The sequence below is a fragment of the Catharus ustulatus genome, chromosome 29, assembly GCF_009819885.2.
Source record: "Catharus ustulatus isolate bCatUst1 chromosome 29, bCatUst1.pri.v2, whole genome shotgun sequence".
NCBI lineage: Eukaryota > Metazoa > Chordata > Aves > Passeriformes > Turdidae > Catharus > Catharus ustulatus.
Window position 1 is genome coordinate 1029676 of NC_046249.1, and position 22713 is coordinate 1052388.

General features: G+C 59.0%; 1 protein-coding gene across 1 annotated transcript in view; it reads right to left on the reverse strand.

Moving 5' to 3' along the window:
* Positions 1 to 917: 917 nt before the first annotated feature.
* FBN3 (fibrillin 3) overlaps positions 918 to 22713 on the reverse strand; it is a 59731-nt gene continuing 37935 nt past the window's right edge. Inside the window, exons 35-52 of the mRNA XM_033082404.1 lie at positions 20603 to 20722; positions 20297 to 20422; positions 20065 to 20217; positions 19059 to 19124; positions 18715 to 18840; positions 17953 to 18072; positions 16515 to 16637; positions 16002 to 16133; positions 14636 to 14761; positions 13697 to 13903; positions 12945 to 13070; positions 11643 to 11765; positions 10143 to 10259; positions 9023 to 9151; positions 7646 to 7765; positions 5556 to 5787; positions 4421 to 4589; positions 918 to 2320 (exon numbers count right to left, since the gene is read on the reverse strand). Of these exons, the coding sequence (XP_032938295.1) occupies positions 1943 to 2320; positions 4421 to 4589; positions 5556 to 5787; positions 7646 to 7765; positions 9023 to 9151; positions 10143 to 10259; positions 11643 to 11765; positions 12945 to 13070; positions 13697 to 13903; positions 14636 to 14761; positions 16002 to 16133; positions 16515 to 16637; positions 17953 to 18072; positions 18715 to 18840; positions 19059 to 19124; positions 20065 to 20217; positions 20297 to 20422; positions 20603 to 20722 (2693 nt within the window). The 3' untranslated portion in view covers positions 918 to 1942. The remainder of the gene's footprint in view (positions 2321 to 4420; positions 4590 to 5555; positions 5788 to 7645; positions 7766 to 9022; positions 9152 to 10142; positions 10260 to 11642; positions 11766 to 12944; positions 13071 to 13696; positions 13904 to 14635; positions 14762 to 16001; positions 16134 to 16514; positions 16638 to 17952; positions 18073 to 18714; positions 18841 to 19058; positions 19125 to 20064; positions 20218 to 20296; positions 20423 to 20602; positions 20723 to 22713) is intronic.

Genomic DNA, 22713 nt, shown 5'->3' on the forward strand with positions numbered 1-22713 from the left:
CACCAGAGAGGAGGAGAGGAAACCTTGAGCTTTGAAACTTTGGCTCAACACACACACACAAACCCAGCTCTGCTAATTTATTATTATTATTATTAATACTTTTTGGATTTTGGTTTCTTTTTTTTAAAAAAAAGCACCTGTTGAAAAAAAACAAAAATAAAACAAAACAAAACAAAAACCAACCAAACCAAAAATAATAATAAAAAAAAACCAAAACAAAAAAAACAATCCCAAACATCAGGCCACCCATCCTGTCACAAGCTCTGGGACTCTTGTAAAATCCAGAGTCTGGAGCTGCTTTGAAGAGTTTTCAAGTTTGCCTGGACCCCGTACAGTAAACACACACATCCCCCACCCCTGCAGGGAAGCAGGAGAATTCCCACCCCTCCAAAAACGCCAGGTTACAGGAATGCTCTCCTGCCAGCACCGGCCAGAATTCCTTTGGTGGTTTTGCATAAATACGGGAGGGTGCACGGAGACAGCGCGGAACGGCTCGGGCCGGGCAGGAGGGAGCGGGAATTCCCTGGGAATGGGCACCGTTATCCCGGGAAATCCCGGGAATTAATGAGCACCTTTATCCCGGGATTTAATGGGCACGGTTATCCCGGGAATTCCCTGGGAATGGGCACGGTTATCCCGGGAATGGGCACGGTTATCCCGGGAATTCCGTGGGAATGAGCACCGTTATCCCGGGAAATAATGAGCACCTTTATCCTGGGAATGGGCACGGTTATCCCGGGAATTCCATGGGAATGGGCACGGTTATCCCGGGAATTAATGAGCACGGTTATCCCGGGAATTGCCTGGGAATGGGCACGGTTATCCCGGGATTTAATGGGCACGGTTATCCCGGGAATTAGTGAGCACGGTTATCCCAGGAATTCCCTGGGAATGGGCACGGTTATCCCGGGAATTAATGAGCACCATTTTCCCGGGAATTCCGTGGGAATGGGCACGGTTATCCCGGGAATGGGCACGGTTATCCCGGGAATTAACGAGCACCTTTATCCCGGGAATGGGCACGGTTATCCTGGGAATTAGTGAGCACCTTTATCCTGGGAATGGGCATGGTTATCCCGGGAATTAATGGGCATGGTTATCCCAGGAATTAGCACCGTTATCCCGGGAATGGGCACGGTTATCCCGGGAATTAGTGAGCACCGTTATCCTGGGAATTGAGCACCTTTTATCCAGGGAATCAGCACATTTTATCCCAGGAATGAGCACCTTTTACTCTGAGAATGACTCAGCACCTTTGATCCCACAGGGACACTTCCCATGGCTGTGGCTGGTCCCAAAGGGACATTTCCTGTGGTTGATCCAAGCAGGACATTTCCCATGGCTATGGTTGATCCTAGAGGAGCATTTCCCATGGCTGATCCCAGCAGGACATTTCCCGTGGCTGTGGCTGATCCCACAGGGACATTTCCTGTATCTATGGCTGATCCCAGAGGAGCATTTCCCGAGGCTGATCCCAGAGGGACATTTCCCATGGCTGTCCCTGTTGTGGCCCATCCCAGAGGGACATTTCCCATGGCTGATCCCAGCAGGACATTTCCCGTGGCTGTGGCTGATCCCAGAGGAGCATTTCCCAAGGCTGATCCCAGAGGAGCATTTCCCATGGCTGTGGTTGATCCCAGAGAGACCCTTCCCCAGGCTGTCCTGGCAGTGGCTGATCCCAGCAGGACATTTCCCGTGGCTGATCCCAGAGGAGCACTTCCCATGGCCGTGGTTGATCCCAAAGGAGCATTTCCCATGGCTGTGGTTGATCCCACAGGAAAATTTCCCATGGTTGATCCCAGAGGAGCATTTCCCATGGCTGACCCCACAGGGACCCTTCCCCAGGCTGTCCTGGCGTTGGTGGCCGCGCTGGCAGGAGAGGAGCCCGTTGCTGTTGCCGGGGTGGGTGGCAGGGGTGGGACTGGGGGGGTCTCTGGTGGCTTTAGTAGAGCTGGAGCTGCAGCTTCATCCTCAGTGCCTGGCCCAGCTCCCCCGCCAAGTAGTCGAGGTGGTTGTTGGCCTCGAGTTTGTGCAGTTCCCTGCGGCGGGGCAGCGCCACGCTGACGATCTCCAGCACGTAGGTGCCCGGCAGGATTTTCTTGCGGCCCAGGTGCAGGAAGCTGAGCCCTTCCTTGTGGTGGATCCTGAAGAGCCCCTCCTCGTTGCCCTGCGCTATGGTGTAGCGCACGCGGTTCTCCAGCGGCTCCAGCGCCGGCAGCAGCTCCAGGATGTGCTCCCTGTGCGCCAGCTCCGACAGGTTCAGCGTCATGGACAGCGGCGTCTCCACGTCCATGCTGGCCAAATTCACAGCCTGGTCCTGCTGGGGATGGGAGAGGGGTTAGGGGGGTTAGGGGGAGCTCAGGGGGAAGGGGAATGGGGGGTTGGTTTGGGGGAATTCAGCCCCAAATCAGGGAAAGGGAAACAAGGGTTTGGTTTGGGGAATTCAGCCCCAAATAATTTAAAGATCAGGGGAAGATCAGGGGAAAGGGAACAAGGGTTTGGTTTGGGGAATTCAGCTCCAAATAATTTAAAGATCAGGGGTAGGTGGGTTTGGTTTGGGGAATTCAGCTCCAACTCAAGGAAAGATCAGGGAAAGATTATGGGAAAGGGAACAAGGGTTTGGTTTGGGGAATTCAGACCCAAATCAAGGGAAGATCAGGGGAAGGGGAACAGGGGTTTGGTTTGGGGAATTCAGCCCCAAATAATTCAAAGCTCAGGGGTAGGTGGGTTTGGTTTGGGGAATTCAGCCCCAAATCAGGGGAAGGGGAATGGGGGGTTGGTTTGGGGGATTCAGCCCCAAATCAAGGAAAGATCAGGGGAAGATCAGGGGAAAGGGAACAAGGGTTTGGTTTGGGGAATTCAGCTCCAAATAATTTAAAGCTCAGGGGAAAGTGGGTTTGGTTTGGGGGAATTCAGCCCCAAATCAAGGGAAGGGGAACGGGGGTTTGGTTCGGGGAATTCAGTCCCAAATCAGGGGAAGATCAGGGAAGGATAAGGGGAAAGGGAACAAGGGTTTGGTTTGGGGGAATTCAGCCCCAAATCAGGGAAATGGGGGTTTGGTTTGGGGGAATTTAGCCCCAAATCAGGGGAAGGGGAACAAGGGTTTGGTTTGGGGAATTCAGCCCCAAATCAGGGGAAGGGGAATGGGGGTTTGGTTTGGGGGATTCAGCCCCAAATCAGGGGAAGAGGAACGAGGGTTTGGTTTGGGGAATTCAGCTCCAAATCAAGGAAAGATCAGGGGAATGGGAATGGGGGTTTGGTTTAGGGAATTCAGCTCAAAACAATTTAAAGCTCAGGAGTAGGTGGGTTTGGTTTGGGGGAACTCAGCCCCAAATCAAGGAAAGATCAGGGGACGATTAGGGGAAAGGGAACAAGGGTTTGGTTTGGGGAATTTGGCTCCAAATAATTTAAAGATCAGGGGTAGGTGGGTTTGGTTTGGGGGAACTCAGCCCCAAATCAGGGAAATGGGGGTTTGGTTTGGGGGAACTCAGCCCCAAATCAGGTGAAGGGAAACAAGGGTTTGGTTTGGGGAATTCAGCTCAAAATAATTTAAAGCTCAGGGGTAGGTGGGTTTGGTTTGAGGGAATTCAGTCCTAAATCAGGGAAAGGGAACAAGGGTTTGGTTTGGGGGATTCAGCCCCAAATCAAGGAAAGATCAGGGGAAGATCAGGGGAAAGGGAACAAGGGTTTGGTTTGGGGAATTCAGCCCCAAACAATTTAAAGCTCAGGGGTAGGTGGGTTTGGTTTGGGGGAACTCAGCCCCAAATCAGGGGAAGGGAAACAAGGGTTTGGTTTGGGGGAACTCAGCCCCAAATCAAGAAAAGATCAGGGGAAGATCAGGGGAAAGGGAACAAGGGTTTGGTTTGGGGAATTCAGTCCCAAATCAGGGGAAAGGGGACAGGGGTTTGGTTTGGGGAATTCAGCCCCAAATCAGGGGAAGGGGAATGGGGGGTTGGTTTGGGGAATTCAGTCCCAAATCAAGGAAAGATCAGGGGAAGATTAGGGGAAGGGGAACAAGGGTTTGGTTTGGGGAATTCAGCCCCAAATCAAGGGAAGGTGGGTTTGATGTAGGAAAATTCAGCCCCAAATAATTTAAAGCTCAGATGAAGCTGGGTTTGGTTTAGGAAAATTCAGCCCCAAATCAAGGAAAGATCAGGGGAAGAGGAAGGTGGGTTTGATTTAGAGAAAGTCAGCCCCTCCAGGGTGCCTGCATTTCTCACCTGGTGCCCCTCCATGCCCCGATTTCTCACCTGCTGTCCCTCCACATCCCAATTTCTCACCTGGTGCCCTCATCTCTCCCCTAGTGTCCCTCCATGCCCTCATCTCTCACCTGCTGTCCGTCCATGCCCCGATTTCTCCCCTGCTGTCCCTCCATGCCCTCATCTCTCCCCTGCTGTCCCTCCATGCCCCAATTTCTCACCTGCTGCCCCTCGGTGCCGTTGACGCTGCGCCGCTGCCGGCCCCTCTTGGGGTACCCGTTGATCTTGCACTCGTAGCAGGTGTCAGGGGACAGCAGGTTGTCCTCGTCCTCCTCCTGGGGAGCAGGCAGGTAGGGACCCTTCCCAAATCCCAAACCAGAAATGCAGTGGCTGGGAGGAGAGCAGAGAGAGCCAGCTCAGAGCCAGGGACCCACGGGAAATGTCACCATTCATGGAACAAGGGAAATGTCACCACTCATGGATCCAAGGGAAATGTCACCTTCCATGGACCCAAAATGTCACCACCCATGGACCCACGGGAAATGTCCCCATCAATGGAACAAGGGAACTGTCACCTTCCATGGAACAAGGGAAATGTCATCTTCCAGGGACCCAAAATGTCACCATCCATGGACCAAGGGAAATGTCCCCATCCATGGACTCAAAATGTCACCACCCATGGACCCAAGGGAGATGTCCCCATCCATGGACCCAAGAGAAATGTCACCATCCATGGACCCAAAATGTCACCACCCATGGACCCAAGGGAGATGTCCCCATCCATGGAGCCAAGGAAAATGTCACTTTCCATGGACCCAAGCGAGATGTCCCCATCCATGGACCCACAGGAAATGTCCCCATCCATGGAACAAGGGAAATGTCACCTTCCATGGACTCACAGGAAATGTCACTACCCATGGAACAAGGGAAATGTCACTACCCATGGACCCATAGGAAATGTCCTCATTCATGAACCCAACGGAAATGTCCCCAGCCACAAACCCACAGGAAATGTCTCCACTCATGGAACAAGGGAAATGTCCCCATCCATGGACCCAAAATGTCACCATCAATGGACCCAAGGGAAATGTCACCTTCCATGAGCCCAAGGGAAATGTCCCCATCCGTGAGCCCACAGGAGATGTCCCCATCCACAGACCCAAGGGAAATGTCCCCACCCACAAACCCACAGTAAACATCCCCACCCCCAAACCCTGCCCAACAGAGCAGCACCACGCCGGCAGGGGCAGCACCAGCCACACCGGCAGGGGCAGCAGCAGCCTCCCCTCACTGCCCTCCCTCCCTCCCTCCCTCCCTCCCTCCCTCCCTCCCTCCCCGGCCAGCCGGCGCTCTCACCCCTGGCCAGCCCTGAAGTAGCCCCCAGGACAGCCGCACAGGTAGCCGCCGTCGGTGTTGGAGCAGCCGTAGCTGCAGGGGCTGCCCCCGGCCGAGCACTCGTCCACGTCCTGGCAGCCCCCGAAGGCCTGGTCGAAGTCGAAGCCCGAGGGACAGACGCACTTGAAGCTGCCCAGGGTGTTGTAGCAGGAGGCAGAGCCGCAGGCTGAGGGGCTGGAGCACTCGTTCTCGTCTGCAGGGGGGGGGTGGTGGGGTCAGGGGGTCAGGGGGTGTCCCACAGGTACAGGGTTCACCCCACAGGTGCAGGGTACATCCCATAGGTGCAGGATGCACCCCACAGGTACAGAATGCACCCCACAGGTATAAGACACATCCCACAGGTACAGGATACATCCCATAGGTGCAGGGTACATCCCATAGGTGCAGGGTACATCCCATAGGTGCAGGGTACACCCCAGAGGTGCAGGATGCGTGCAAAGGGACAGGGGACAGGGAACAGGTGCAGGATACACCCCACAGGTACAGAATGCACCCCACAGGTGCAAGACACATCCTACAGGTACAGGGTACACCACAAAGGTATGGGATCCCTCCCACAGGTACAGAGTACACCCCACAGCTGCGGGGTACACCCCACAGGTGCAGGGTACACCCCATAGGTACAGGATACACCCCACAGGTACAGGATACACCCCACAGGTACAGGGTACATCCCACAGAATGCATCCCATAGGTACAGGGTACACCCCACAGGTAAAAAATACACCCCACAGGTACAGAATGCATCCCACAGGTGCAGGATACATCCCATAGGTGCAGGGTACATCCTACAGGTGCAGGGTAACTCCCACAGGTGCAGGGTACACCCCACAGGTACAGGATGCATCCCATAGGTGTAGGGTACAGCCCACAGGTACAGAGTACACCCCATAGGTAGAGGGTACATCCCACAGGTGCAGGATACACCCCACAGGTATAAAATACACCCCACAGGTACAGGATACACCCCACAGGTACAGGATACACCCCAGAGGTACAGGGTAACTCCCATAGGTACAGAATGCATACCACAGGTACAGAATTCACCCCACAGGTAGAGGGTGCACCCCAGCTGTACAGGATACACCACAAAGCTTTGGGATCCCTCCCACAAGTACAGGACACACCCCACAGGTAGAGGATACTCCCCATAGGTACAAAATACACCCCATAGCTACAGGATACACCCCATAGGTACAGGATACATCCCATAGGTCCAGGATCCCTCCCACAGGTACAGAATACATCCCACAGGTACAGAATGCATCCCATAGGTACAGAATACACCCCACAGGTACAGGATACACCCCACAGGTACAGGGTACACCCCACAGGTAAAAAATACACCCCACAGATACAGAGTACACCCCATAGGTACAGGATACACCCCACAGGTGCAGAATGCATCCCATAGGTACAGAATACACCCCACAGGTACAGGACACACCCCACAGATACAGGATACACCCCACAGGTGCAGGGTACACCACAAAGGTATGGGATCCCTCCCACAGGTACAGGATACACCCCACAGGTACAAAATACACCCCATAAGTACAGGATGCACCCCACAGAATGTATCCCATAGGTACAGAGTACACCCCACAGCTGCAGGGTACACCCCACAGGTACAGAATTCACCCCACAGGTACAGGGTGCATCCCAGGTGTACAGGATACACCCCACAGGTATGGGATCCCTCCCACAGGTACAGGACACATCCCACAGGTAGAGGATACTCCCCATAGGTACAAAATACACCCCACAGGTGCAGGGTACACCACAAAGCTATGGGATCCCTCTCACAGGTACAGGATACACCCCACAGATACAGGATACACCCCATAGGTACAGGGTACATCCCATAGGTCCAGGATGTATCCCACAGGTACAGGATGCACCCCATAGGTACCGGGTACACCCCATAGGTGCAGGGTACACCCCACAGAATGCATCCCACAGGTACAGGATGCACCCCCAGCCAAAGGGACCCCTCCCCAGCCAAGGGACCCCTCCCCCAGCCATGGGACCCCCCCAGTGTCCCCACTCACCCACGCACTGGTTCCACTGGTAGTGCTGCACGTAGCCCTGGGGGCAGCCGCAGCGATAACCCCCGAGCACGTTCTGGCAGCCGTGCTGGCACCGGTGGTTCCCGTCACACTCGTCCACATCTGCACCGGGGGACACGGGGAGTGAGGCACTGTCACCTGTCCCCTGTCCCTGTCCCCTGTCCCCTGTCCCAGGCTCAGGGACACACAGGGAGTGAGGCACTGTCCCCTGTCCCCTGTCCCTGTCCCCTGTCCTGGGCTCAGGGACACACAGGGAGCAAGGTACAGTGCCCTGTCCCCTGTCCCCTGTCCTGGGCTCAGGGACACACGGGGAGTGAGACACTGTCCCCTGTCCCTGTCCCCTGTGCCCTGTCCCAGGCTCAGGGACACACAGGGAGCAAGGCACAGTCCCCTGTCCCTGTCCTTGACCCTGTCCCCTGTCCCAGGCTCAGGGATACACTGGGAGTGAGGCACTGTCCCCTGTCCCCTGTCCCCTGTCCCCTGTCCCCTGTCCTGGGCTCAGGGACACACGGGAGTGAGGCACTGTCCCCTGTCCCTGTCCCCTGTCCTGGGCTCAGGGGCACACGGGGAGTGAGGCACTGTCCTCTGTCCCTGTCCCCTGTCCCGGTCCTGGGCTCAGGGACACACAGGGAATGAGGCACTGTCCCCTGTCCCCTGTCCCCTGTCCCCTGTCCCCTCTCCTGGGCTCAGGGACACACAGAGAGCGAGGCAATGTCCCCTGTCCCCTGTCCCCTGTCCCCTGTCCCAGGCTCAGGGACACACAGGGAGTGAGGCACTGTCCCCTGTCCCTGTCCCTGTCCCCTGTCCCTGTCCTGGGCTCAGGGACACACGGGGAATGAGACACTGTCCCCTGTCCCCTGTCCTGGGCTCAGGGACACACAGGGAATGAGACAATGTCCCCTGTCCCTGTCCCTGTCCCCTGTCCCTGTCCTGGGCTCAGGGACACACAGGGAGTGAGGCACAGTCCCCTGTCCCTGTCCCCTGTCCCCTCTCCCTGTCCCCTGTCCCAGACTCAGGGACACACAGGGAATGAGGCACTGTCCCCTGTCCCTGTCCCCTGTCCCTGTCCCCTGTCCTGGGCTCAGGGACACACTGGGAGTGAGACAATGTCCCCTGTCCCTTGTCCCACTCCCCTGTCCCCTGTCCCTGTCCCTGGTCCCCTGTCCTGGCTCACGCTGAGATCTCTCCTGGTGGAATTTGGGACCATTCCCTTCCCCACGGATCATCCAACCCAACCCCAGCCACCCCAACAATTCCCCCCAGCCCTGGAGCATTGTCCAAACATTCCCTGAATTCCCCATCTCTCCAGAGCCTCCCTGAGCTCCTCCCCAGGGAATCAGCCCCAGATCCCAGCCCCACCTTCGCAGTTGACCCCGGAGCTGTCCAGGGAAAATCCCTTCTGGCACTCGCAGTTGTAGCTGCCCGGGGTGTTCAGGCACTGCCCCTTGGCTCCACACAGGGAGGGCTGAGCTGTGCACTCGTTGTTGTCTGCAAAACACCACGAGGGGCTTGTGGCCACCTGGAAACCCACCCTGGCCACCTGGAAACCCACCTTGACCACCTGGAAATCCATCCTGACCACAGGAAATCCACCCCTGACCAATGGAATTCCACCCTGACCAATGGAAATCCATCCCTGACCACTGGAAACCCACCCCTGACCAATGGAAATCCATCCCTGACCACTGGAAATCCATCCCAGACCACTGGAAATCCACCCCTGACCACTGGAAATCCACCCCTGACCAATGGAAATCCATCCCTGACCACTGGAAACCCATCCCTGACCAATGGAAATCCACCCCTGACCACTGGAAATCCACCCCTGATCACTGGAAATCCATCCCTGACCAATGGAAATCCAACCCTGACCACTGGAAACCCATCCTATAGCACCTGGAAATCCATTCCTGACCACTGGAAACCCACCCCTGACCACTGGAAACCCATCCTATAGCACCTGGAAATCCATTCCTGACCACTGGAAACCCACCCCTGACCACTGGAAATCCACCCTGACCAATGGAAATCCACCCCTGACCAATGGAAATCCACCCCTGACCACTGGAAATCCATCCCTGACCACTGGAAATCCATCCCTGACCACTGGAAATCCATCCTGACCACTGGAAATCCACCCCTGACCACTGGAAATCCACCCCTGACCACCTGGAAACCCATCCCTGACCAATGGAAACCCACCCCTGACCAATGGAAATCCATCTCTGTCCACCTGGAAATCCATCCCTGACCACTGGAATTCCACCCCTGACCACTGGAATTCCACTCCTGACCAATGCAATTCCACCCTGGCCCTGTGACCAGCTGGGATGGAGGGACTGAGCCCAAAGCAGCAGAGGGTCGATGGAGGTGATGCAGAGGGGCAGGGGGGCTCCAGAGGCAGAGTCTGGGGGCTGGGGAGCCTCTCCTGAGGCAGAGCTGCTCCGTGGGGACGAGCAGGGCAGGAATTGTCACTCACCAATGCAGGACGAGTGGTGCTGGGTGAAGCCAGGGGGACACTTGCAGTTGAAGCTCCCGATGACGTTGACACAGAGGAACTGGCAGTTGTGCTGCTTGGTGGAACACTCATCCAGGTCTGAAGGGACAAGGAAAAGCTCTCAGTTTGTCCCACTGAGGCTGTGACACCTCAGTGTCCCCGTGGCTGCACAGAGCCAGCCCCAGGAGCATCCCTGAAGTGCTCACAGGAGAAAAACAAACCTCTCCCCACCTCAGGGTAACACAGACACATCTGGGGGTGCAGAGATGTTTTCCTGCCTCTCCTGCTCTTCACAAATCCCAGAGAGCCCCTGAGGCTCTCCCACCTCCTCAGGCCAGGCTCCTCACACTGCCCCAGCACTGGGGGAGGTGGGGACAGCCTAGAATGGCTGGTGACGGTGACAGTGACAGTGACAGCCTGGCTGGTGACAGTGACAGTGACAGCCTGGATGGTGACAGTGACAGTGACAGCCTGGATGGTGACAGTGACAGTGCCAGGCACAGCCTGAATGGTGACAGTGACAGTGACAGCCTGGATGGTGACAGTGACAGTGCCAGGCACAGCCTGGCTGGTGACAGTGACAGTGCCAGGCACAGCCTGGATGGTGACAGTGACAGTGACAACCTGAATGGTGACAGTGACAGTGCCAGGCACAGCCTGAATTGGTGACAGTGACAGTGCCAGGCTCAGCCCAGCCTGGCTGGTGACAGTGACAGTGTCAGGACATGCAGCTCCCTGAGCTCAGGCCGTGCTCTGCAGCCTCCAGGAAAGGACCAGGAGCGTTTTCCCCTGAGTGTCACACCTGCACTGTCACACCTGAGTGTCACACCTGCACTGTCACACCTGCAATGTCACACCTGAGTGTCACACCTGAGTGTCACACCTGCAGTGTCACACCTGGAGTGTCACACCTGCACTGTCACACCTGCAATGTCACACCTGCAATGTCACACCTGCAGTGTCACACCTGAGTGTCACACCTGCAATGTCACACCTGCACTGTCACACCTGCAATGTCACACCTGCAATGTCACACCCACACTGTCACACCTGAGTGTTACACCTGCAATGTCACACCTGCAATGTCACACCTGAGTGTTACACCTGAGTGTCACACCTGCACTGTCACACCTGCACTGTCACACCCGCAGTGTCACACCTGCACTGTCACACCTGAGTGTCACACCTGCACTGTCACACCTGCACTGTCACACCTGAGTGTCACACCTGCACTTTCACACCCGCACTGTCACACCTGCAGTGTCACACCTGAGTGTCACACCTGCACTGTCACACCTGCAATGTCACACCTGCAATGTCACACTTGCAGTGTCACACCCACCAGCCCAGCGTGGCCCCTCTCCCCACCCCTCTCTGCTGACATTTCCCCTGTGTGGCTGCCCTGTCCCCTGTCCCCTGTCCCCTGTCCCCTGTCCCCAGCTGGCAGGGGTGGCAGGTCCCTGCTGTCCCCTGGCTCTGTACCTTTGCAGATTTTGCCGTCCTCCTGCAGGACGTACCCCCGGGGGCACGAGCACTGGTAGCTGCCCTCGGTGTTCTTGCAGATGAAGTTGCAGGGCTTTGGGGACTGGTTGCACTCGTCCAGATCTGCACCCCAGGGGACAAAACACGTCAGGTTGGGTCCCCTCCACCCCTTGGAGGTCCCAGCCCACTCCTGAACAGGGTGACACCAAATTTTGTGGCTCAGGGGTGAGATATCCCCGTGGGTTCTGGCACTCCTGGAGATGTTTATCCCCATTTTCCCTCCCCAGGAAGAGTGAGCAGAGCCACGGGTTTGGAGGAGCTCAAATCTGATGAGAGAGAGAGAGCTGCGATTCCAGAGGTGCCTTTGTGGCCAACATCTGGACTCCCAGCTGGGTGGAACCAGCTGTGCTGCTGGGGCTGGGCTGGGAGCTCCCAGATTTCAGCTCAGGATCGCAGTCCTGGGCTCAGGGAAGACAAAGAACTCGTGTTTAAGGAATTCCACAAAGGCTCAGAGGTGTGGGGCACCCGGAGCCCGCACGGACCCGCAGCTCCCCGAGGGCAGGGCGGGCTTGGGGCTGGGTTAAACCCCGGGGAAGGGAAACTGAGGATGCTGGGGCTGAGCAGGGGGAGTGTGAGGATGCTGGGGCTGAGCAGGGGAGGCTGAGGATGCTGGGGCTGAGGATGCTGGGGCTGAGCAGGGGACTCTGAGGATGCTGGGGTTGAGCAGGGGGAGTGTGAGGATGCTGGGGTTGAGCAGGGGGAGTGTGAGGATGCTGGGGCTGAGCAGGGGAGGCTGAGGATGTTGGGGCTGAGCAGGAGGAGCTGAGGATGCTGGGGCTGAGCAGGGGGAGGCTGAGGATGCTGGGGCTGAGCTGGGGGAGTGTGAGGATGCTGGGGCTGAGCAGGGGAGGCTGAGGATGCTGGGGCTGAGGATGCTGGGGCTGAGCAGGAGAAGGCTGAGGATGCTGGGGCTGAGGATGCTGGGGCTGAGGATGCTGGGGCTCAGCAGGGGAAGGCTGAGGATGCTGGGGCTGAGGATGCTGAGGCTGAGCAGGGGAGGCTGAGGATGCTGGGGCTGAGCAGGAGGAGCTGAGGATGCTGGGGCTGAGCTGGGGGAGGCTGAGGATGCTGGGGCTGAGCAGGGGAGGCTGAGGATGCTGGGGCTGAGGATGCTGGGGCTGAGCAGGGGAGGCTGAGGATGCTGGGGCTGAGCAGGAGGAGCTGAGGATGCTGGGGCTGAGCAGGGGAAGGCTGAGGATGCTGGGGCTGAGGATGCTGGGGCGGAGCAGGGGCTCGGCTCACCCTGGCAGGCGGTGCCTGTGATGTCGGGGGTGTAGCCCAGGCGGCAGTGGCAGCGGAAGGAGCCGATGCTGTTGATGCACTGCCCGTTCCTGCACAGGTTGGGCAGCACCTTGCACTCGTCGATGTCTGTGCAGGGAGGGAGGGAGGAGCTGTCAGTGCTCAGCCCCCCCAAAAAAAGCTTATCTGGTATCACATAAACAGGATAAGTGTCTCAGAGTTTAAATAAACACCCCCTGTCCAAGTGGGAGCTGCAAAGATAAACTGGAATTCTGGCTGAACTTTCCCAAAGCAGAAATTTGCTGCAGCTCCCTGGAAATGTGTGGGGCTTCTCCCCAAGCAGGGTGGAGTGAAGGGTTCTGTTCATTATCATCATTTCCTGATCAATCCTGTTTCCTTTGCCAGCTTTAGCACCTCGGTATCTGCACAGTTTCTGTCCTGCTGTAATCCACCAGCAGCTCTTTCCATCTCACACTGTGCAATAAGTAATTCTGATTAAGATCTTTCACCTGCTATCTCTGTCAGTAAATAACTCATTTCATAACAGACCTCATCCACCATCCTGAGACCTCAAAGACCAGAAGGATTCCATAAAATTAAACACAGAAATCCAAGGCTAAGGCAGGGCTGAGGCTCCCCCTCACCCCACAACACCAGGACAGGCTGGATCCTCCCACAGATCCAATCTCCATGCTCGGGGAGCATTGCAGAGGCTCCCTGCCTGCTCCAGGGGGATTGTCCCGTGCCCCACCCACCTCTGCCATCCGTGGAGTAGCCAGGGCCGTGGGGACACATCTTCTTGTAGTGGGCAGTGCCGGGCAGGGGGCAGAGCTCGCACTGCGGGCCCCAGCTGCGCCCGCTGTTGCAGCAGCACTCGGACTTGGTCACCAGGTTGCGGTTGGTGGAGGACATCTGGCACATGGTCTGCAGCACCTCGGTGAAGCAGAAGCCCTGGCGGGTGTCTGGGCACACAGAGGGACACAAATGCAGGGGCTGAGGCAGCGCCAGCACCGGAGGGTGCAGCAGGAGGTGCCAGGTTGGATAAAGGTGATGCCCTGACAACTTTGCTGCTCAGGAGTGAGGAATCCCAGGATGGGTTGGGTTGGAGGGACCTTAAACCCCACTCAGTGGCCATGGCAGGGACATCTCCCACTGCTCCAACCCCCATCCAACCTGACCCTGGACACATCCAGGGGCAGCCACAGCCGCTCTGGGCACCCTGTGCCGCCCTCCCAGGGAACAATTCCTCCCCAGTATCCCAAAAGCTGGACAGCAGCCATTCCCCCGTCCTGCCCCCCTCTCTGAGCCCCCTGCCCTCCCCAGGTTGGCATTACAGCCCCCTGCCCTCCCCAGGCTGGCATTACAGCCCCCTGCCCTCCCCAGGCTGGCATTACAGCCCCCTGCCCTCCCCAGAGCAGCGTTACAGCCATTCCCCTGTCCTGCCCTCCTCTCTGAGCCCCCTGCCCTCCCCAGGCTGGCATTACAGCCCCCTGCCCTCCCCAGGCTGGCATTACAGCCCCCTGCCCTCCCCAGGCTGGCGTTACAGCCCCCTGCCCTCCCCAGGCTGGCATTACAGCCCCCTGCCCTCCCCAGGCTGGCGTTACAGCCACTCCCCAGTCCTGCCCCCCTCTCTGAGCCCCCTGCCCTCCCCAGGCTGGCATTACAGCCCCCTGCCCTCCCCAGGCTGGCGTTACCGATGCACTCCGTGCCCGAGGCCGACGCCTCGAAGCCCTCGTTGCAGTCGCAGCGATAACTCCCGGCCGTGTTCACGCAGCGCCCGTTGGGGCAGATCCCGGGCTTGGTCCTGCACTCGTTCTCATCTGCCAGGGAGGAGCCACACACAGCCCTGCTGAGGCCAGGCATGCACCTCCCCAAATGCCCCAAATCCCCACTCGCTCCTCAAGGAGCCCCCGAGGGTCCCTTTTTGTGTATTTGGGCAGATGGGAGGAACCTCCACCAGCTCAGGGGAAAACAAACATCCACCAGTTCAGGGGAAAATATCCACCAGTCCTGGGGAGAACATCCACCAGAACTGGGGAAAACATCCACCAGAACTGGGGAGAACATCCACCAGTCCTGGGGAAAACATCCACCAGTTCAAGAGAAAACATCCACCAGCCCTGGGGAAAACAAACATCCACCAGCCCTGGGGAAAACAAACATCCACCAGTTCAGGGGAAAACATCCACCAGCCCAAGGGAAAAATATCCACCAGCCCTGGGGAGAACATCCACCTGCCCTGGGGAAAACATCCACCAGAACTGGGGAGAACATCCACCAGCCCTGGGGAAAACAAACATCCACCAGCCCCGGGGAGAACATCCACCAGCCCCAGGGAGAACATCCACCATCCCCAGGTGTGTCCCAGCTGCCCTGGTTACCTGTGCAGCCCTGTCCATCCCCAGCTGTCCTGTACCTGTGCACCCCTCACCCTGCCCAGGTGTGCCCTGTCCATCCCCAGGTGTGTCCCAACCTGCCCTGTACCTGTGCACCCCTCACCATCCCAATCAGCCCTGGTTACCTGTGCACCCCTCACCATCCCACCTGCCCTGTACCTGTGCACCCCTCACCATCCCAGCCTGCCCTGTACCTGTGCACCCCTCACCATCCCAATCAGCCCTGGTTACCTGTGCACCCCTCACCATCCCAATCAGCCCTGTACCTGTGCACCCCTCACCATCCCAATCAGCCCTGGTTACCTGTGCACCCCTCACCATCCCAGCTGTCAGGTTACCTGTGCACCCCTCACCATCCCAATCAGCCCTGTACCTGTGCATCCCTCACCACCCCCAGGTGTGTCCCAGCTGCCCTGTACCTGTGCAGCCCTCACCATGCCCAGGTGTGCCCTGTCCACCCCCAGGTGTGTCCCAGCTGCCAGGTTACCTGTGCAGCCCTCACCATCCCCAGCTGCCCTGTACCTGTGCACCCCTCACCATCCCAGCTGTCAGGTTACCTGTGCACCCCTCACCATCCCAATCAGCCCTGGTTACCTGTGCACCCCTCACCATCCCAATCAGCCCTGTACCTGTGCACCCCTCACCATCCCAGCCTGCCCTGTACCTGTGCACCCCTCGCCGTCGGGCCGCCGCTGCATGCCGGGAGGGCAGATGCACATGAAGGTGCCGATGAGGTTCTTGCAGAGCATCCCCCGGGACTCACAGTCGTGCAGCCCCTCTGCACATTCATCCAGATCTGCAAGGACACCCATCAGAGCCCTGCCAGCCCTGCCAGCCCTGCCAGCCCCAGCTCTGCCACCCCTGCGCTGCCCCATCCATCCCTGAGCCTCGGGCCAGGTTAAAAAACATCACAGAAATTTGAAACTCATCCAGCGCCAGCCCTGCCACGGCAGGGACACCTCCCACTGTCCCAGGCTGCTCCAAGCCCCTTCCAGCCTGGCCTGGGATAATCCCAGAGATCCAGGGACAGCCCCAGCTGCTCAGGGCAGGTCCCACCCCACCAGGGAAGAATTCCAATAGGACACCAAGGAAAGGCAGCACAGAACTCCCACCTGGCCAGGTGCAGGGGTTGGGGACAGTTTGGGCCGTGCCCTGCTGGCTGCACCGCGGGTTTTACCTCTGCACATCCTCCTGTCCTCCCGCAGGGCGTAGCCAGAGGGGCAGGTGCACTCGTAGGAGCCGAAGGTGTTGATGCAGCGGAAGGCGCAGAGCAGCGGGTTCAGGGAGCACTCGTTGATGTCTGCAGGGAGCAGGGGACACCACTCACCTGGCTGCCCTCCCCAGGGGACACCACTCACCTGGCTGCCCTCCCCAGGGGACACGACTCACCTGGCTGCCCTCCCCAGGGGACACCCACCCTCCCCAGGGGACATCCACCCTCCCTGGGCATCCACCCCAGCAGGGCTTTGTCCCCCAGGCAGGGACCAGGGTGTCCCTTGGATTCCCAGCAGGGTGACAATGAAGGGATTGTCCCCAGGCAGGGACCAGGGTGTCCCCAGATTCCCAGCATGGTGACAATGAAGGGATTGTCCCCCAGGAAAGGAGCAGGGTGTCCCTTGGATTCCCAGCACGGTGACAATGAAGGGAATGTCCCCCAGATCTCCAGCATGGTGACAATGAAGGGATTGTCCCTTGGATCCCCAGTACGGTGACAATGAAGGGATTGTCCCCCAGGAAGGGACCAGGGTGTCCCTTGGATTCCCAGCAGGGTGACAATGAAGGGATTGTCCCCACGCAGAGACCAGGGCGTCCCTTGGATCCCCAGCATGGTGACAATGAAGGGATTGTCCCTTGGATCCCCAGCATGGTGACAATGAAGGGATTGTCCCCCAGATCCCCAGCGTGGTGACAATGAAGGGATTGTCCCCAGGTAAGGATCAGGGTGTCCCCAGATTCCCAGTGTGGTGACAATGAAGGGATTGTCCCCCAGGAAGGGACCAGGGTGTCCCTCGAATTCCCAGCACGGTGACAATGAAGGGAATGTCCCCCAGGAAAGGACCAGCGGGTCCCTCAGATTCCCAGTGTGGTGGCAATGAAGGAATTGTCCCCAGGCAGGGATCAAGGTGTCCCCCAGATTCCCAGCATGGTGACAATGAAGGGATTGTCCCCCAGGTGTCCCCCAGGCAGGGACCAGGGTGTCCCCAGATTCCCAGCAGGGTGACAATGAAGGGATTGTCCCCAGGTAAGGACCAGGATGTCCCCAGATTCCCAGCATGGTGTTAATAAAGGAATTGTCCCCCAGGTGTCCCCCAGGAAAGGACCAGGGTGTCCCCCAGATCTCCAGCATGGTGACAATGAAAGGATTGTCCCCCAGATTCCCAGCACGGTGACAATGAAAGGATTGTCCCCCACATTCCCAGCATGGTGACAATGAAGGGACTGTCCCCCAGGTGTCCCCCAGGCAGGGACCAGAGTGTCCCCAGATCCCCAGCATGGTGACAATGAAGGGATTGTCCCTTGGATCCCCAGCATGGTGACAATGAAGGGACTGTCCCCCAGATCCCCAGCACGGTGACAATGAAGGGACTGTCCCCCAGGTGTCCCCTGGCCGGTACCTTCACAGGTCATCATGGGCCCAGGCTCGAAGCCCTCGTCGCAGGCGCACTCGAATCCTCCCACCACGTTGGTGCAGGTGCCATTGCCGCAGGGATTGCCGATGGAGCACTCGTCCGTGTCTGGGGACAGCAGCGGTGACGGGAGCGGGAGGAGGAGCAGGAGGAGGAGGAGGAGGAAGGGCTGGGCAGAGCACTCAAACTGTCCCAGCAGAACCGGGACGGAAGGGAAGGGGCGAGGGAGCAGCGATTCCCTCCCGGCACACAGACACTGATCCAGCACCTCTGGAGGGAGGAGGGAGCAGGAGGGAGCAGGAGGGAGCAGAGGGGAGCAGGAGGGAGCAGAGGGGAGCAGGGAGGGAGGGGGATGGAGAAGGAGGGAGCAGGAGGGAGCAGAGGGGAGCAGGAGGGAGCAGGAGGGAGCAGGAGGGAGCAGGAGGGAGTAGGAAGGAGCAGAGGGGAGCAGAGGGGACCAGCAGGGAGCAGGAGGGAGGGGGATGGAGCAGGAGGGAGCAGGAGGGAGGAGGAGGGAGCAGGACAGAGCAGAGGGGAGCAGGAGGGAGCAGGAGGGAGCAGAGGGGAGCAGGAGGGAGCAGGAGGGAGCAGGATGCAGTAGGATGGAGCAGGATGGAGCAGAGGGGAGCAGGAGGGAGCAGGAGGCAGCAGAGGGGAGCAGGATGAAGCAGGAGGCAGCAGGATGGAGCAGGAGGCAGCAGAGGGGAGCAGGATGAAGCAGGGCACCCCCAGCCCCTCCCAGAGCCTCACCCACGCAGTTGACCCCGGTGTAGTCCAGGTTGTAGCCGAAGGGGCACTCGCAGCGGAAGGAGCCGTCGGTGTTGATGCAGGCGCCGTTGATGCACACGCCCAGGTTCTCCGAGCACTCGTTCACGTCTGGAAATGGAAAACAAAGCTTTAAACAGCCCCAAATAGCCCTGAGCCCTCAGGACTGACAGGGGAGGCTCCGGTGATCCCAGCAGGTTCAGCTGTTCCCCTCCAGAGATGAGGGGTGAACCCTGGGGGGCAGTTTGGGGTTTGGGGTGCCCAGGTCTGGGGGGTTCCAGCAACAACCCCCAGCCCAAACCCGTGCTGGTCCCTCCCTGCAGCCTCACCTTCCCGAGTGTCACCCGGGCCTGGGATGGCCCCGTGGCCGTACGGACACAGCTCCTGGAAAGCAACTGCAAGAGAGCAGGGAATGGGATGTGCTGAGGGGACACAAACGGGATCTGGAGGCTTCTGGAAGTCCCGTGGGGACACACCCGCCACTGTTCCCATGGGGACACACCCATCATCCTTGGGGACACACCCATCATCCATGGGGACACACCCATCATCCATGGGGACACTCCCACCCCTCTCCCTTACCCTCACTCATCCCTTACCCCCGTCTCTCTGGGGACACCCCCTGCCCTGTCCCCTCTCTTGGGGACACCCCCTGCCCTGTCCCCTCCCCGGGGACACCCCCTCCCCTCTCCTGGGGACACCCCCTGCCCTGTCCCCTCTCTGGGGACACCCCCTGCCCTGTGACACCCCCTGCCCTGTGACACCCCCTGCCCTGTGACACCCCCTCCCCTGTCCCCTCCCCTGTGACACCCCCTCCCCTGTCCCCTCTCCTGTGACACCCCCTGCCCTGTCCCCTCTCTTGGGGACACCCCCTGCCCTGTCCCCTCTCCTGTGACACCCCCTCCCCTGTGACACCCCCTCCCCTGTCCCCTCCCCTGTGACACCCCCTCTCCTGTCCCCTGCCCTGTGACACCCCCTGCCCTGTCCCCTCTCCGGGGACACCTTCTGCCCTGTGACACCCCCTCTCCCGTGACACCCCCTGCCCTGTGACACCCCCTCCCCTGTCCCCTCTCCTGTGACACCCCCTGCCCTGTCCCCTCTCTGGGGACACCCCCTGCCCTGTGACACCCCCTGCCCTGTGACACCCCCTCCCCTGTGACACAGCCCTGTGACACCCCCTGCCCTGTCCCCTCTCCTGTGACACCCCCTGCCCTGTGACACCCCCTGCCCTGTGACACCCCCTGCCCTGTGACACGCCCTCTCCCGTGACACCCCCTGCCCTGTGACACCCCCTCCCTGTCCCCTCCCCTGTGACACCCCCCTGTCCCCCCGTACCGTTGCCCTCCTGCGGGCACAGCTCGCAGGGGTCTCCCCACCCCTCCCCGGGCATTTTGCTGCAGCAGCACCGAGCCTTGGTGGTGTTGAAGGCTTTGGGCACGGAGCACTTCCCGTTGTCGAAGCGAGTGAAGCAGAAGCTCTGGCGAGTGTCTGGGGGAGGATGGGGACGTGCCAGGGTCAGGGAGACCCCCGGGAATCGCTCTCCCCCCGCCCAGGAGCCAGCACTGACCGAAGCAGCGGCGCCCGTTGTCGGACAGCACGAAGCCCGGCGGACACACGCACTGGAAGCTGCCGGGGGTGTTGGTGCACGTCCCGAACAGGCAAATGTTGGGCTCCTCCTCGCACTCGTTGATGTCTGGCAGCAGCGGGGACACAGCCACAGGTCACCCCAAAAGCTGAGGGGGGTTTGGGGGCTGGACACCCGCAGGCAGAACCCCCAGCAGAGCGGGGCTCGCCCGGTTCCAGCAGGATTGGGGGGTCTGGGGGGTGTCCCTGCCCCTCGGATGACAATCTGGGGGGCACAGAGCCACCTTACCGATGCAGTTGTCGTTCTGCACCTCGTAGCCAGGCGGGCAGATGCAGCGGAAGGAGCCCTCGAGGTTCTGGCAGGTGCCCGGGGAGCAGGTCCCGGGCAGGCTCACGCACTCGTTGATGTCTGGAGAGGGGAAAGAGCCGGGGCTGGGCTCGGGGCGCTGCTGGGGCACCCAGGGGTGACAGGGAGCAGGGGACACCTCTCCAGGATGGGCACAGGGCACCCAGGGGTGACAAGGGAGCAGGGGACACATCTCCAGGATGGGCACAGGGCACCCAGGGGTGACAGGGAACGGGGGACAGCTCTCCAGGATGGGCACAGGGCACCCAGGGGTGACAGGGAACGGGGGACACCTCTCCAGGATGGGCACAGGGCACCCAGGGGTGACAGGGAGCAGGGGACACCTCTCCAGGATGGGCACAGGGCACCCAGGGGTGACAGGGAGCAGGGGACACCTCTCCAGGATGGGCACAGGGCACCCAGGGGTGACAGGGAGCAGGGGACACCTCTCCAGGATGGGCACAGGGCATCCAGGGGTGACAGGGAGCAGGGGACACCTCTCCAGGATGGGCACAGGGCACCCAGGGGTGACAGGGAGCAGGGGACACCTCTCCAGGATGGGCACAGGGCATCCAGGGGTGACAGGGAGCAGGGGACACCTCTCCAGGATGGGCACAGGGCACCCAGGGGTGACAGGGAGCAGGGGACACCTCTCCAGGATGGACACAGGGCAGCCGGGGTAGGAGGTTACGGCATGGACAGGAACTGTCCCAGTGCCCCCAGCAAAGGGACAGCACGGCCTGGAGGGACAGGGGGGCAGGGAGGGCCAGTCCAGCAGGACACCAGAGCGGACACTGAGTGGACACCGAGAGGACACTGGAATGGACACTTGGAGGACACTGGAATGGACACTGAGTGCACACTGGAGCAGACAAGGAGCAGACACTGAGTGGACACTGAAGCGGATGCTGAAGCAGACACTGGAGCGGACACTGAGTGGACACTGGAATGAACACTGAGAGGACACTGGAATGGACACTGAGAGGACACTGGAGTGGACAACGAGCAGACACTGAGTGGACACTGAAATGGACACTGACTGGACACTGAGAGGACACTGAGAGGACACTGACTGGACACCATAATGGACACCTAAGCGGATGCTGGAGCAGACACTGAGTGGACACTGGAATGAACACTGAGTGGACACTGAATGGACACTGAGAGGACACTGAGAGGACACTGAGTGGACACTGAGAGGACACTGGAATGGACACTGAGAGGACACTGGAGCAGACACTGGACTGAACACTGAGTGAACAATGAATGGACACTGATAGGGCACTGAGTGGACACCAGAATGGACACAGAAACGGATGCTGGAGCAGACATTGAGTGGACACTGGACTGAACACTGAGTGGCCAGTGGAATGGACACTGAGTGGACACTGAGAGAACACTGGAATGGACACTGGGTGGACAGTGGAATGGACACTGAGAGGACACTGGAGTGAACACTGACTGGACACTGACTGGACACTGAATGGACACCAGAATGGACACTGAAGCGGATGCTGAAGCAGACACTGAGCGGACACTGGAGCAGACACTGGAATGGACACTGAGAGGACACTGAGAGGACACTGAGAGGACACTGGAGAGGACACTGAGTGGACACTTGAGAGGACACTGAAAGGACACTGAGAGGACATTGAGTGGACACTGAAAGGACACTGAATGGACACTGAGTGGACATTGGAATGAACACTGAGTGGACACTGATAGAGCACTGAGTGGACACCAGAATGGACACAGAAACAGATGCTGGAGCAGACATTGAGTGGACACTGGACTGAACACTGAGTGGCCAGTGGAATGGACACTGAGTGGACACTGAGAGAACACTGGAATGGACACTGAGTGGACAGTGGAATGACACTGAGAGGACACTGGAGCGAACACTGACTGGACACTGAGTGGACACTGAATGGACACCAGAATGGACACTGAAGCGGATGCTGAAGCAGACACTGAGCGGACACTGGAGCGGACACTGGAATGGACACTGAGTGGATACAGAGAGGACATTAGAATGGACACTGAGAGGACACTGG